Source organism: Gracilinanus agilis, chromosome X, assembly GCF_016433145.1.
Source record: "Gracilinanus agilis isolate LMUSP501 chromosome X, AgileGrace, whole genome shotgun sequence".
NCBI classification, from domain to species: Eukaryota; Metazoa; Chordata; class Mammalia; order Didelphimorphia; family Didelphidae; genus Gracilinanus; species Gracilinanus agilis.
This window is the reverse complement of record NC_058136.1, coordinates 72,303,528-72,318,659: the sequence shown is the minus strand read 5'-3', so window position 1 is coordinate 72,318,659 and position 15,132 is coordinate 72,303,528. Positions and strand designations below refer to the sequence as shown.

Genomic DNA, 15,132 nt, shown 5'->3' with positions numbered 1-15,132 from the left:
TGACTTGTTCAAAGCAACCGAGATTCCAGATCTGAGAAAAGGAGAAGGGACCATGCAAAGGTCACTTGGAGAGCGCGGAGGAGGAAGAAGGGGAAATTTGGGTGCTCTGACTTATTCCTGAATGAATGACAGGGCTCGGGCCTTGGCATGGAGGATGATGGTGTCGGCGCTGCAGAAAGAGGACAACGGCCCAAGGCAGAAGGGTCTACTCTCTGGGCTTAGTAGTGCCATTTACTGTGGGCAAGACACCCTAGTGTGATACTGGCTGGGCAGCTCCCGTCCTCCTCTGTGCCTCAGTTTCCTGCTCTGTAAAATGGGACTAATAATCCTCCCCTTGACTCTTATAAGGATGAAGTAAAAACTGTGGAGGCCGTCTAGCTTCGTGACTGGGCGGATCACCCTGTCTCTGGAGGGCTCAGTTTCCTCCTCTAGAAAATGAGGATCACGATTCCCCTTCTGCCTCCTTGCAGGAGATACAGGGAAGGAGGAAAGCACGGACGGGAATTGTTTTGTAAGCTGGGAGCTCTGACTTTTATCCTATAATGTCTGTCCCACGTGGGCCGGGTTTCTTCAAGTGTGGTTCCTCGTTGAAGCGCTGTAATCTCCACGAGGCCTGTCCTATCCTGAACGCCCCCACTTTCCCCAACGCGCCAGAGTAGGGATAGTCGGGAGCTCAGAAGCAGGAAAACCTGAGACTGATGCTGCCCCTGGCCCATACCGGCTGAGCAACCCTGAGCTAGTTGCCCAACCACTCTGGGCTCGAGTCAACCCTCTAAGGGTCTGAGAGTGCCACCCAGAGGAAACCCTGGCTTATACCAGTTCCCAGCTCCAGCCCCAGTTTTAGAAATAATCGTGGTCTCCCCTCCCTTGACGGGAAGTTCCTCGAGGGCAGGGACTAACCCCCTTTTACGACCTTGGAGGACAGCGACTGGCACGTGGTAGGAGATGAATAAAAGGCTCTGGGGAAGGAAAGGGCAAATCGCTCATGCCAATGAAAAATGGCTGAACGACAAAAACTCAATGCCTGTTGACCAACTGAAGGTGGTCACTTCATAAATGCTGCTTGACCGCCTGCTTGCACTCTGAGCTTAGAGCGGTGAACTGGCCGATTTCAGTTCCTTTTAAGGGGCCTTCGCCATCGAGGCGCTTCTGCCAGAATCCATTGCCATCGAGATGACGACAGTGACGCCCATATGTAGAAACGACTCAGTCATGCTCCCCACGTTCTACGAGCCCAAGCTTCATCCCCACGTGCCGAATGAAGAGAATGTCGGCCCCGTGGAAGGGCTGCGTCGTTTCACTCGCTTGTTGATTGGGGATTCTTAAGGAAAGTCATTCTTACATTGCTCCCGTTGGCACAGTTTGCATAATCGAGGGGGCACCTGCACTCCATGATAAAGACTGGGTGGGGGAGGGAGCAAGAGAAGGAAGGGGCCCTCCTTCGTAAAGGAAAATTGGGCTGTTGGACGGCTAACGATGAGCCTGGTCCTCGGGCCTGTTTCCGGATCTGTACGTCTAGGGTGAGAACGTTGCACAGCTTAGCTGACAGGGTCCCTACCTTTGCGCAGGGAATGTCACGGCTGAGACCTGACATGCTCTGTTCTAAGGGTCCGCCTAGCTCTGACATCCTGCGATTTGGGGATGGCATCAAGGGATGGGAACCCTTGTGGTCCTCTTAATTTCATCACCTCCCGCCTGATTCCAGCCGTCAGACCCCTGTTCTGTAAAGCAGAGCCCAGGCCTGAATGGCACCCAAGCCCAGTGGCACGGTCCCCACACTGCTTTGCCAATAAGGCATAATGCAGGAGTAAAAGGTTCAGATGAGCCTGGTTCCCTGCTCTCCCTCTCCACCAGCCCCACCCCCAGCTCCCCAGTGTTTTATATTAGACTCACAGTGTGAAAGCCTCCCTGAAAAATGCCAGATGGCCTGAGCGGCCCAGGTAGCCCCAACCCTTGGGCAGCTGTTAAGCCAGCGTTTGGTCAGACTAGCCCTGGGGCCTGGCAATTACTCCAGGTATGAATGGAAAGGGGAGTGTGACTGGGTTTGCTGCTAGGTATCGGGTCTCCGGAGACCTGAGAAAGGAATGAGAAGAAGGGAGAATCCTTGAACCAGACTCACTGCTGGGCCCTGGGCCAAGTACTTCCCTTTTTCCTATCTCAGTTTCCTCTTGAGCAAAAAATAGCTAGTACCTGTCCCTTTCCTTTCCAGCGTTCTCAGGAAGATTTCCTCTCCTGGAGGACCCCAGATTCTAAGCTGGCAGCAGCCCCAGAAACCACAACGGTTCATCCCTTCTCCCCATTTTATGCAGGCCCTACCGCCCCAAGATCCGCTCCCTCGTGTCTGACTTTGGACAAGCTGGGCCTCAGTTTCCTCATCTGTGAAATGAGAGGTCAGGGTGGATAACCTCCCAAGTCCCCTCCGGCCAGAGATCCAGGATGGTATCATCCAAAGCGGGCGGTTTGAGATATCCCAAACCACCAAGACTGAACAGGCCTTGCAGGGCACTAACTAGTGCCAAGTATGGAACAGAATGGGGACGCCTGACTTGTACAGAGATTTAACCCAAGGCCTTGGCTATGCAGTGCTAATAAGGTCCAAAGAGGGGAGGGCAGCAACAACAGGGGCTGCTGAGAACAGAAGAGCATGGGGCCCAGGGTCAGGAGACCCGAGTTTAAATTTGGCCTCAGACACTTACTGGCTGTGTGACTGTGGGCAAGTCACTTCCCCACTATCAGCCTCAGTTTCCTCAAGAATAATAATAGCCCCTCCCTTCATATATATCATATATATATATACATATATATGATATTTTTTTATAATATATATATATATGGTATATATATATATATCATATAAGAGGTTGTCATGAGGACCAAATGAGATCACATTGGTAAAAAAGTGCCTGGCACATAGCGAGTGCTTAACAAATGCGTGTGTCCTTCCTCTAAAGCTTTCGGTCCATTCCTGGCTCTCGCAGCCCACGGAAATACCACCATCCCCCATCGGGCCTCTCCAAGTGAGAGGCCTGCTTTAGCTTGGTGCCAGAGGGCGGAGCCGGGAGCTAAGTGCAGAAGTGGCTCCTCAGGGCTCGATGTCTGGTCCGCCCGGGAGGTCGTGAGCCCCCATCCGTGGATGTCCAGACGGCCACTTGACGGGGACCTTCAGTCAACTGATGCTTTAGTGAGAAGAGATGCCCTCCATGGCAAGTTGGAAAAGCCAAGAGTCCAGTGTGGTGAGCGCCAAAGAGTTGGAGCTCCCACTTGGATCTCCTCGCTTACCAGTCTTGGCCTCCTTCTACTCCCCCAGCGCCCCTCCATCCCACAGTGGGCTCCAGCCAATCATCTTCCACCTTCTGGGCCTTATTCGAACCTGCCCTGAGACTGGAGGGTTGGGCGGAACTGAATCTAGAGGCTCCATGGTGGACTCTTTTCTGCTACCTGGTGCTGGGGGCAGCCCCGGTCAAGGAGGTTCCACAGTGGACGCAAGTGTCAGGTAGGGGCAGATCCCCCCAAAGAACTTGCAGTTGCCATTCCCCCCCCCTCCCCGACTCCTCAGCGCCTAAGAATCCACAGTGCTCTGAGAGCAGCCGTGGCCTCAGAAAGCATCCCGAGATGGAGACGCCCAGTGTGGACGTTCTCAAGAACGTCCCTTGGGGGAGGCTTGACCCCAACGGACGGGGGCTCTTAAAAGGAGACGGCGACATCATCACCAAAAAACTCCATGTTTACAAATGGCAGAGACTTCACCCAGATCCCAGGCCTTGGGAATTGCAGGAATGCGAGAAGTTAGGAACTTGCTGTTGACATCGGGGCCTGGGAAGGGGGGGTTCGGGCCACTCCCTGCCCGGCCCCGCTCACATCTAGGCCGTGAGGTCCCAAACACCACCGGCGCTCCTTACGAGAACGAGAACGTACCTGGTTCCTATCGCCACGCCGTATGACCATCTCCTCAATGGACTGGATTTGGTTGGCAGGATACAGGCCTTTAGCAAGGGCAGCTTCGGAAAGTTCGACTCTCTTCCCTCGTTCTCGGCACCTGGGGTAAAGGGAAGGCTTTTTAAGGTCTTGTTACAGTCACCAGATTCTTTGAGCCACCTGAGTGAAGCCTCATCTCACTTGGGCGAAGTGGTAACTCTGGAGGCCCGGTGCGGGGTGGGGGGTGGGGGTCTTGCCAGCACCCAGCTAGACTTCTCGTTTCTCTTTTCCTGGGCCCAATCTCCTTTGCACCCCTGGACTCGAAATGTGAGAAGAACAGTGACTAAACAGTTCTATGGCATAGTGGGATTTGGAATGAAAAGACCCAGTGGGTGCAAATCCTGACTCTGCTATCTGGAGCAAGTCCCTTCTCCTCTCTGGGCCTCGGTTTCCCCCTCTATCCAATGAAGGGACTGGACTCGATGGCCTGTGAGGTCCCTCCAATTTCTACAACTAGGATCCTGCGTATGGCCATGGACAAGTCCCTTCCCCTCCCTGAGCCCCAGTTTCTTCCTCTGTAAAAATAGGGTGTGTTGGACTGGATGGCCCTGGAGGGCTTTAGATCTAGAATCTGACTTGAGACCTTTGATAAGTCCCTTCCCTTTCCTGGGTCTTCTCAGACTTGCACAAACGCAAATAACACTCGGTAACACGTGATGGCTGAATGCAAGGTACCCGCAAAATGGTACATGAGATCCAAGGGGTGGAGGAGCTCAGGGTGGTTTTCCTGAAGAAGGTGGCATTAGAGTTGGACTTCAAAAGGTGGGGTAGAAGGGGCAACTAGGTGGCTCAGCGTCTCGAGAGCCAGACCTCGTGACAGGAAGCCCTGGGTTCAAATGTGACCTCAGATACTCTGGGCAAATTGCTTCATCCTTACTGCTCTTCTGCCTTAGAACTGACACTAAGAGGGGCAGCTGGATGACTCAGTGGATAGAGAGCCAGGCCTGGAGAGAAGAGATCCTGGCTTCACACGCTTCCTAGCTGTGTGACCCTGGGCAAGTCACTTGACCCCCACTGTCTAACCCTTATTGCTCTTCTGCCTTGGGACCAATACACGGAATTTCTTCTAAGACAGAAGGTGAGGGCTCGAGTTAAAACCCTCCCCTGGTTCCCCCAATTGCTGACAATGTTTATTTTGCATAGCTTGAGTTCTAGCGTCACTCCTCCATAGAATGCTTATTTAATCGGCTGCCTGGGGAAGGGGGCAATGGGGGAAGAGCATGTCTCATCTCTCCAGCTTGCTAAATCAAAAAGGAGACAAGAATGGGGAGACTTTGCTCCGGGAGCTCCCCTCGTCCCCCTCTGGGCAGGAGGCAGGACTTGGAGGGGGGACACGGGGAACCCCCCACCCCCAAGGCCACCAGGACACCGAAGCAGCAGGAAGAGGAAGAGGGAACTCTTGAGGAAGGCCCTGGCCCTGGGCACAGGCAGACTTATCGGGGTCACCGTCTATGGCCACCGTCCCGAACAAACCCTGGTTGATTTCTCGGCCTATTGCAAGTGGCTCATCTATCTTCTGGGTGGAGCAATATGCTGAGGGCCATCACGAGGCAAAACGAGCCTGGGACGTGTAACAAATGCTGCCTGCCTCTGCCTGAAGGATGGCACTACCTCGGGCCTGCAGACAGCTCAGCGGCCCATTTGTCAGTGCTCCTGGGCTCCCTAGCCCTTCCCAGGATGCTACCGCACTGAGAGAGGGCGTGAAGCCCGGGGTTAGGGTGGCCGGTCCCCCTAATGCCCAGAGGGGTGCCCCCTCGCTGAATCGGCGAGCACTCTGAGTTTAAGGACCATCTGCTTCCCCAGGGATCGTCCCCGGACTGGATGGTGGATGGCTCGATTCTGGAGCAGGCAGAACTCCGCTCGGGGAGCCACAGGGCAAGAGTTCCAATCCTGTGCTTCTCTGTACCAGGAGGAGGTTGGGCCACGTCATCCCCTTCTATGACCCAATGGACAACTTCGCTTTTCAGGGACCAACCCCCACCCTGGATGATCCGCCTTTCATTTCCTCACATCCCTCTGCCCATTTTACAGACGAGAAGGTAGAGATCGGAGAGCAACCTCTCTGACTTGCCCAACGTGACCCAGGTAGCCATGAGGCGGTATTAGACCCTCGATTTCCTAACTTCTGGGCAATCCAGTATCCCAGAAAGCCATCGGGATTTCTCCTGCCTGCCTTGGGTTTAACTTCCTTAGACGACATCTGCTTAGATGTCAGGTCCAACAGCTAGAAAAATGTTACCTAAATAGCTAATAACCGTGTGCGTGTGCGTGTGCGTGTGCGTGTGCGCGTGCTAGCCGGAAAATAGAAAAGGGAAATTAATAGAGTTCTGTCTGTGGGTAAATCCATATATCGTGTGCATGTAAGTAGATCGAAAAGTAGACGTTTGTCTCTGTCTATGAATCTGCATTTTTGTGTGTCTGTGTATGTGGAAATATTTTGTGTATATATATATATATATATATATGTTTGTGCCTACATATGTATACACATACTAGATTGAGTGATTGACTTTCAAACCTTTACTTTCTGTTGTAGAATCAGTATCTAGTATTGGTTCCAAGGCAGAAAAGCAACGGGGGTGAAGTGACTTGCCCAAGGTCACAAAGCTGTCTCTGGACCTGGAACTCTGTCCATGGAGCCACTTGGCTGCCCCACTTATCAAGTCTTTTCATTTGTTTTTTTTAAATCCGTCCCTTCTATCTTGGAACTAATACTAGCTATCAGCTCCGAGGCAGAAGAGCGGTCAGGGCTGGGCAGTGGGAGTGAGGTGACTCGCCCAGGGTCACGCAGCGAGGAAGCGTCTGAGGCCAGATTGGAACCCAGGACGTCCCGTGCCTAGTTCCGGATCTCGGTCCACTGAGCACCTAGCCACATATAGGCATATTTGAGTGCCCGGCGTTCTTCCCTTCTCCCGAAGTCCTCTCGTGCACCCACGTAAGCCGGGGTTACCTCAGGTTCCCAGCCCGGAGCAGAGCAGCAGAGTCAGAAGAGGCTTTAAAGACCACGTAGGGTCTAAATTTGAGACTCGTCAACTGTTCTGTGGGTGGAAGGCCAAGGCCACGAGGCAAGGCTACGGAACCCCGAGTTCCAGCCTAATGAGTCCACGAGCCATGCTGTCTCCCCAGACACCCAGATTTATGGAATCTCGGAGCGAGAAGAGCCCTTCCAGGCGGGGCACCCAGTACAATGCGTCCTGCAGCTCCCCGGCAGGAATCCTGTCTATGCTATCTGCAACCAATGGTCGTCCAGTTCCTGCCTGAAGACCACCGCCGGGGACCGGCGAGGCTGCCCAGCCATTCCATCTGGGGACACGCTGCTGCTGCTCCTGATAATGCTACCCCTTCGGGGAGTGGGAGCCTGGCCCGCCACGGGCCTGGGAGGTAAGGAATGTGAGCTGTGCGGAGTCCACGTGACAGAGGAGTTCACAGCTGGACCCCCGCCCCGACCTCTTGCTGGAGGGGATGGAGGTCACGGGGCGTTCTCGGGGCCCCGGCACTTACAGAGCATCGCTGGAGACACAGGGTTCCCAGGCCCAGCGGAAGGTCGGGGGGGGCACGCCGCTCGCCGTACAATGGAGGACGTGCTCGCTGCCCACAAGCACTGGCTGCGTCTTGTTCAGGTCCGTCTCCTTTTCGAAGATCTTGGGTCTCTCTGGAAAAGGGAGGAAGCTGGCCGTAAACAAGGATGGCGAGCCTGGCCCCGAGGGGCTGGGGCTACGGGTGGGGAGCGGCGCATACGCTCTTGGCCAGTAAGGCTGGGAGGCTCGAAATGGCCTCGGCACAAAGCACCCTGGGAGGAACACTTCAAAGTGGGCGCAGTGGCGGCAGCGGCGGACCACGCGCTCATGCCACTGGGGTTAGGCGAGGGACACGGGATTGGTATTACATATCAAAAGGCTTGGGAAGCCCTCTGAATTCTGCCCGCTCCCCCACAACTCCTGTTTGGATAAGCTCGACGGCATAGCGGGCACAACACCAGCCTCACCCTTTGAGGCCGCCTGCCACGATGGAGAGGTGGCTGGCCTCTTAATCCGCAAGCCGGGGGCTCGCGGGAGGACTGCTTGTAGGGCCAGGTTTAGCATTCGATTTTATCAAAAGGGTTCGCTTAAGGTTCCTCCCTCTGTGACACTCCCTGTTCTAAGTTCCCTTCCTTCTCCCCCGTTCTCCCTTCGGGGGCCGACACTGCCCCTCGGGCAGGGCTGTGGCCCGGAGGATGCTGGGGAGGCTGACAGATTGGCCACGTGGACCATCGAGGATGGACAAGGCAGCAGGGGGCTAGTGATGCCTCCAAACTCTTGTTGAAGCCAAATAGATTCATCTCTTCACAGGAAATTAAACCTCTCAGTCAACGGAGGGGCCTTCTAAGCCCCACGGTGGCAGCTGGTCTGGAGCCAAATCTCTCAACAAATGGTGGGCCGGCCAGGCAGACTGAGCAAACTTTGTGTGTTTTCGCCGATGTGGCCCCCCCTTCCTTCTTCTGGGGATTAGCCAATACAGACCGGAGCCCGTCTCCCCCTCCCCAGCCATCTGCCTTCCTCCGCTGGGGCTCTAGAGTTAATCCCATCAGCCCCTGCCATCTTTCATTGGCCACTTCTCCTGGCTACCACCTCAGGCTCCAAGAGGTCTTCTGACCTCCTCCGTGAACAAAAATACATCACGTAGGAGGCTCGGAGAGAAGCAGGATTCTGGCCCGGCCCCGACACCCCCACACACGCCAGCCAAGTGGCAGCAGGTATAAATAACTGCCCTCCGCCCGCCTGGGATTCAAGGATCACTCCCCTTCAATGCACATCCCTATCAGGAGATTCCTCCGGGGAGAGCTGCTGGAGCTGGGGCCTAATTCGTTCCTTGTGTCCCAGGCTCGGAGGATTAGATTTAGAGCTGGGAGGGGCCCCAGAGAGCATCCGTTCAAACCCTTTCATTTAGAGAGGAGGAAATGGAGGCCCAGGGAAAACTGGTGACCAGCTCCAGGTCGCCCAGGTAGTGCGCTCCTGCTGACGAAGGCGGCGGGCGGCCGGAGGGGAGAGGGCCAAACGGGAGCCCTTTTCTTGAGGGTGACTTTCTTTCTGCAAACCAGCCACGAGAGCTAGAAGGAGCCCTCGAGATTACCTCGGCCTTTAATTTCCGAGCAGGAAACTGAGGCTGGTTAGGGGAATGGGCCTCCCCAAGGTCACATGAGAAGCGACACTGAAAGCCAGGATCGGAGCCCTGCTTCAAGGATACTTGTCTCCCCTGTACTGTGACTGGAAGGTCCATGGGACCTCTAGTAGGGAGGCAACATGGGAGCTGGGAAAAGGATCCTAGCCCTGGAGTCAAGAGCCCTCCCTTCAAATCCCATATCAGATATTAACCTGGATAAATCGCTTCCCCATCCTGTGCCTCAGTTTCTCCCTCTGTAAAGCGAGGGAGCTGGACTAGAAGGCCTCTGACGGTTCCCTTCTGTTTCTAGACCTAGGAGCCTATGTGTGACACCGAGCAAGTCACTTCTGCCTAGGCCTCAATTTCTCCAGCCGTAAAATCACGGAGTTAGACGCAATGGCCTCTGAGGGACCTGCCAGTTCTAGACCCAGGAGCCCAAGAAGCAACCGATCCCGGTTCATTTACAGATGAGGAAATTGAAGGTTCACGATACACACCAAGTTATATAGCTAACGAGCAGCAGTCACGATCGGAACTCGGGTCCTTTGACCGATTCCAAGCCTTGACGGGCTTCTCACCCACTCTACCATGGTGGCTCCAGATGGGCAAGATTTCAACTGGATGGGATGGGGGGCAGGTCATAAAATTACACTGGAAAGGGGATGGCACCCTTCTGAGCGGGGAGGTCCTGGCCTAGCTGAGCCCAGCCCTTAGAGTTCTAGGAATGACATGGCTCCTAGAACAGCTGAAAGCCAACTTTGGTTCCCTCCTCTTGCTCCAAAATTCAGCCTAGTGTTCTTAGCTCATTCCTCTGTCCTGTCCCTCCCACAGAGCATGCCGCATGGCTCAAAAAGATCAGTTCAGGGGGCAGCACGGTGGCTCGGAGGACTGAGAGACAGATCCAGAGACGGGAGGTCCCGAGTTCCAATCTGGCCTCAGACACGTCCTAGCTGGGTGACCCTGGGCAAGTCACTTCACCCTCATTGCCCAGCCCTTACCGCTCTCGTGCCTTGGAACCAATAAACAGTATTGATTCTAACATGGAAGGGGAGGGTTAAAAAAATCCCTTCCAGACCTTCTGGCACGGATATATTGTCCGCTTTCACTTCCCGTTCTCCGTCTTCATGGCCCTTAGAGCTCTAGCCTGCTCTGTTTCTGGGGGAGGGGGGCCCCCGAGAAGAGCCGTGTGACACATCCATAGACGGGGAGGACAAGAGGAGACAAGACCTGGGCTTGACCAGGCCTACTCAACCCCTTGAGCTCTGCGGTTGGGAGGGACAGCTGGGGTCCTGTTTGACCTCTCCCCCAGGAAGTTGACCAGGCCAGCTGCCAGCCCAGCCCTGGGGTAACAGCTGACCTGCCCAAGCAGAGGAAGAGACAGGCGGCTGCCAAGTGGCCCCTCTACAGTTTCTTTCTCAGGTTACATTGGGGAAGTCACCCTGACAAGCTCCGCATGCCTGGCGGCTCCCAAGGAGGGGCTTCTCCCCCTTCAGCCCGACCCAGGTGACAATGGAAATTGGGGGCGCCTCTTGCTGGAAGAGCCGAGTGATTTCCTTTCCACATGGTCAGAGGAGGGAGATCTGCTCCAGAGTGTCACATCTAAGCTCGTTTACAGCAAAGGAAACTGATGGGGCTGCTCATGGCCAGTGTTGAAGGGGATTCAAGGAAAGATTTGTCCTGGGGAGTCGGAAGAGACGAAGCTAGAAGGGGAGGTTGGGGCCAAATTATCGAGAGCCTTGAATGCCAGGCTAAGGAACCTGAACTTTAGTCTTTAGGCAATGAAAGCTTATTAGTTGTTTTTGATCCAGGGAGTGGCACGATCAAAAAAATATTTCATTGAGATGATAAAACCACAGGATTCTGGGGGCAGCTGGGTAGTTCAGTGGATGGAGAGCCAGGCCTAGAGACTGCAGGGTCCTGAGTTCAAATCTGGACTCAAAACACTTCCCAGCTGGGTGACCCTGGGCAAGTCCCTTGACCCCCATTGCCTAGCCCTTGCCGCTCTTCTGCCTTGGAGCCAATACACAGTGTTGACTCCAAGACGGAAGGTGAGGGGTTAAAAACAAAACAAACAAAAAAAACCCCCACAGGAGTCCAGAGCAAGGAAGGACCCTAGAACAGAAATCGTCGGAGCTGGAAAGAACTTTAGGATGTCAAGTCCTCAGAGAGCATGTTGTCCAACCCTTTCGTTGAACAAAGAGGAAAAAACCAGAGCCCCAAAGAGAGGAGGTGCCTCAGATAATAACAAAGCCAAGTTGGGACCTGAAACCCTTCTTCAGACTCCGAAGCCACTGCTTTCTAGCCTCGGTAGGCTAAGATTTCCTTGAGGATGGCTAGCAGACCCTTCCTGCTACCCGGTCCAGATCCCATTCTTTTCAAGGACCTTAAACCTGGGGCTGGAGTGGGGGCAGGGCAGGTATCCTGGCTCCCAAAGAGCTGGAGAGCTTTCCTGCTTCAGCTGCTCCGGATAGTGGGAGTAGGGAATGGGGCAGGGGGGGAGGGGGAGGGTCAGGGATTTGATGGACATCTCCAGATACTGACAGCAGCTGGGAGGCCTCAGTCTAGACAATGGGGGCTCAGTGGAGTGCTCAGGTTATCAGGAGACCCACATAGGACTTCACAGCTTTCTAGAATGAGCCCCCGAGAATAGCAGCAATGGAACACAAAAGAGCCCTCTCTTCCCTCTCTGGTCCCTAAATCTTGTCAGTTCTGGGACCAGTGTCTGATGGAATCCAAGGGCTGGAAGAACCTTATCCTTGGGGTACGAAAAGAACGAGCAAGTGTAATTGGCGAGTTGCTCTCGGCAGTCTTTCACAGACTTGTGAGAAGTGAAATGATACCAAAGGATGGTCAGTGAATATCAGAAAAGGAAGCAGTGACCAGAAAGAACCAACGTGGCTCGGTCCACGGGAGACTAAAAACTCATCTCCATTTTTGCCATCAGGTCAGATGAATCCTTTTGTGTGATGGAATTCTTTGGCCTGTCAGGCTCAAGCCCACAGACCTCTCCTCCTAATAATGGGTTTTGGTTAAACTCAGAATTGAAAGAAGTATGCGATGTCAATGAGGAGTTAGCCAAAATAGCGACGGCATCATCTTTCCCCATTCAAGATCAGAGACCCCCTGAAATCGACTCATGCTCCTTTTGGAGCTCACAGAAGCCAGATTAAGAAGCCCCGGTGTGACCGCAGCTTTCCCTAGATTGAAGGAAAGCTTTCAACAAAACATCTCTGGTTCTTCTTGTGGCAATGATGGAGGGAATTATTAGGCTTGATCGCAGCACATTTTAGTGGATTCAGATATGGTTGTCTCGAAGGCCACAACCAAGGAGTAATCAATCAATAATGGTCGTGATCAGGAGCGGGCAACTAGGTGGTTCATGGGACAGAGCACTAGGCCTGGAGATGGGAAGTCCCCGGGTTCAAATCTGGCCTCGGTGGGGCAGCTGGGTAGCTCAGTGGAGTGAGAGTCAGGCCTAGAGACAGGAGGTCCTAGGTTCAAACCTGGCCTCAGCCACTTCCCAGCTGTGTGACCCTGGGCAAGTCACTTGACCCCCATTGCCCACCCTTACCAATCTTCCACCTATGAGACAATACACCGAAGTACAAGGGTTTAAAAAAAAAAATCTGGCCTCGGACCCTTCCTGGCTTGGTGAGCCTGGGTGAATCGCTTAACCTCCATCGCCCAGCTCTTATCTACTTTCTACTTTAGTACCAATACACGGTATTGGCTTAAAAGGTTACAGGTTTAAAAAAAAATAATGGGCTCTGATCAACTTTGGAAGGAAGTGCCCACTGGGGTTGTGCTGCGGATATGGCCTTGGCGCTGGGCTACCGCAGAAAATGGCACGACTCATCAAATGTCCAGAGGACACTAGACTGGGATGGAGAGCTAGCCCGAGGTACCAAAAGCTCTGGGCGGGCCAGGGCGTTGGGATTAAGATGACATCCAGTAGGAACGCAGGTAAAGTCTTCCGCTGGGGTTCAAAAAGAAGTTGTGCCAGTACAAGATGGAGGTGGGGGGAGATACTGTGGCTAGCCAATCTTTAGTCCAAACGAAGCTCTGGGTCGGGGAGTGGGTCTTAGAGAGCGGCTCACTCGATTTGGGTCGCTAATGTGGCACAGTGGTCAGGAAAACAAGTGAGACTGCGTTAAGGAGGGAGCATCATCCCCAACTTGGGAGGTGATAAGCCCACTGGCCTCTTGTCCCGGTCTGGCTACATCCGGAGCATCGTACTCTCTTCTGGGCAATGCACTTGGGAAAGGACCTTGGCAAGAGTCTGGAGGAACGCCACAAGGAATCAGTGGAACTATGTTTGGGGAAGTTAGGACAAATGCAGGCTTGATGAAGCCTGAAAGTAAGAGAAACCTTCCTAATAACGAGGGTTCTACAAATGTAGACGAGGCTGCTATGGGAGCTAATGGCTTCTTGGTTACTGGAGGTCTTCAAGTAAAGGTTGGATACTGAGAGCCCCCTTGTAGGGGTGATTATTGAGGGGATTTGGGGGAGATCTCTTCCAGCTCACAGAGTCTGGCCTTTACCTATCCCCACCCCGACCTCTGGGCAGGCTTGCACTCTACCCATCCACGGGGGCTATTTGGTTGTAGACAAATTCCCAAAGATGCCCTTTAGGTAAAGTGGACCTGGCACCAAGACAAGCCGGGTTTAAACCCTGCCTCCGACACTTACTAACTGGGTGACCCTGGACAAATCACTTCAATGCTCCAGGCCTCAGTTTCCTTCTCTGTAAAATGATGGGGCTTAGACAAGATGGCCTATGAGGCCCCTTCCAACACTTGATCTAGGAGGCTCTGATCCTACAAAGAAATATTTATTTGTTTTGAAGGCATTGTTCTGTGGGTAGAGATTGTGGGGCTGAGGGGGAGGGACAATATCGGCTGAACCCTGGAACTGTCTTGTAGGGAACTACGTAGTAGGCCCTGAATATCTTCAATAGTTTTTGACGAGTTGAATCGAAAGTAGAAGACGGGCAACATACAATTAGGCCACAGTTGTTTTGAAAAGGATCCGGGGGTTTCAGTGGATCGCAAGCTGAACATGAGCCAACAGAGTGATCTTGTAGTCCCATAATAATAAGAACGATAACGTTTACAATAGCGCTTACTACGGTGCTAAGAGCTTTACTGTTATGTCATTCGGTCCTCACGACAACCCTGAGAGGCAGCTGCCATTCTTTATTCCCACTTTACAGATGGAGAATCCGAGGCAGGCAGGGGTGAAATGACTTGCCCATGATCTCACACAGCTAATGCGTGTTGGAGAACGGATTTGAATTCAGGCCTTCTAGCACTCTGTGCACTATTAGCACCTAGCTGCCCCACCTCCCTACTAAGTTCCAAAAGCTGCGTTTCCGAGAGGGATTCTCCCAGGAACGGGGCGGCAAGTGATCCTGCTGTCTGCTACCCATGACAGACTCCACAGGGGCACCGGGGTTCAAGCAGGACTCGGCGAAGCTGGAGAAGGTCCTGAGTGGGGCAGCCAGGCTGGGAACGGGGTTTGGGGCCCGGTTAAACCTTGAAGGAAATGGGGATGTCTAGCTCAGAGCAAAGGCTCAGTGAGAACATGAGTTATGTGTTCGGGTATTCACAGGGCTGTCGAGTGGAAGAAGGCTTTGCCTTGTTCTGCTGGGCCCCAGAGGGCAGAACCTGGAGCGTTGGGGGCAGGGGGGGGGCTGGATGTCAGCAAAACCTTCCTGACAGAGTGGAATGGGCTCCCCGACAGGTGTGGGCTCCCCCCTGCTTGGAGGCCTTCCAGTGAAGGCCAGCTGGCTAGCTGTCAGGTATGCGATGGCCGGGATCCCTTTCTGGCTACTGAGGTCCCTCCCCATCCCCCCCCCCCCGATTCTGGGACTTTCTGAGAGCAAGCTGCCTGCCGCTGTCTTTCTCTCTCCAAAGTCATTGGTGATGGAGGGGCTGGGGGGGTGGGAGGGGGAGGGAAACCAAGCCAGCCAGCAGGATCAACAGGAAGAATCCAAGATGCATAGTTGGGATTTTTGGC

General features: G+C 53.8%; 1 protein-coding gene across 1 annotated transcript in view; it reads right to left on the bottom strand.

The window, feature by feature from the left end:
• Positions 1-15,132, bottom strand: part of LOC123253770 (vascular endothelial growth factor receptor kdr-like) — a 113,676-nt gene that overhangs the window by 58,179 nt on the left and 40,365 nt on the right. Inside the window, exons 10-11 of the mRNA XM_044682914.1 lie at positions 7,477-7,627; positions 3,916-4,036 (exon numbers count right to left, since the gene is read on the bottom strand). Coding sequence (XP_044538849.1) covers positions 3,916-4,036; positions 7,477-7,627 — 272 coding nt within the window. The remainder of the gene's footprint in view (positions 1-3,915; positions 4,037-7,476; positions 7,628-15,132) is intronic.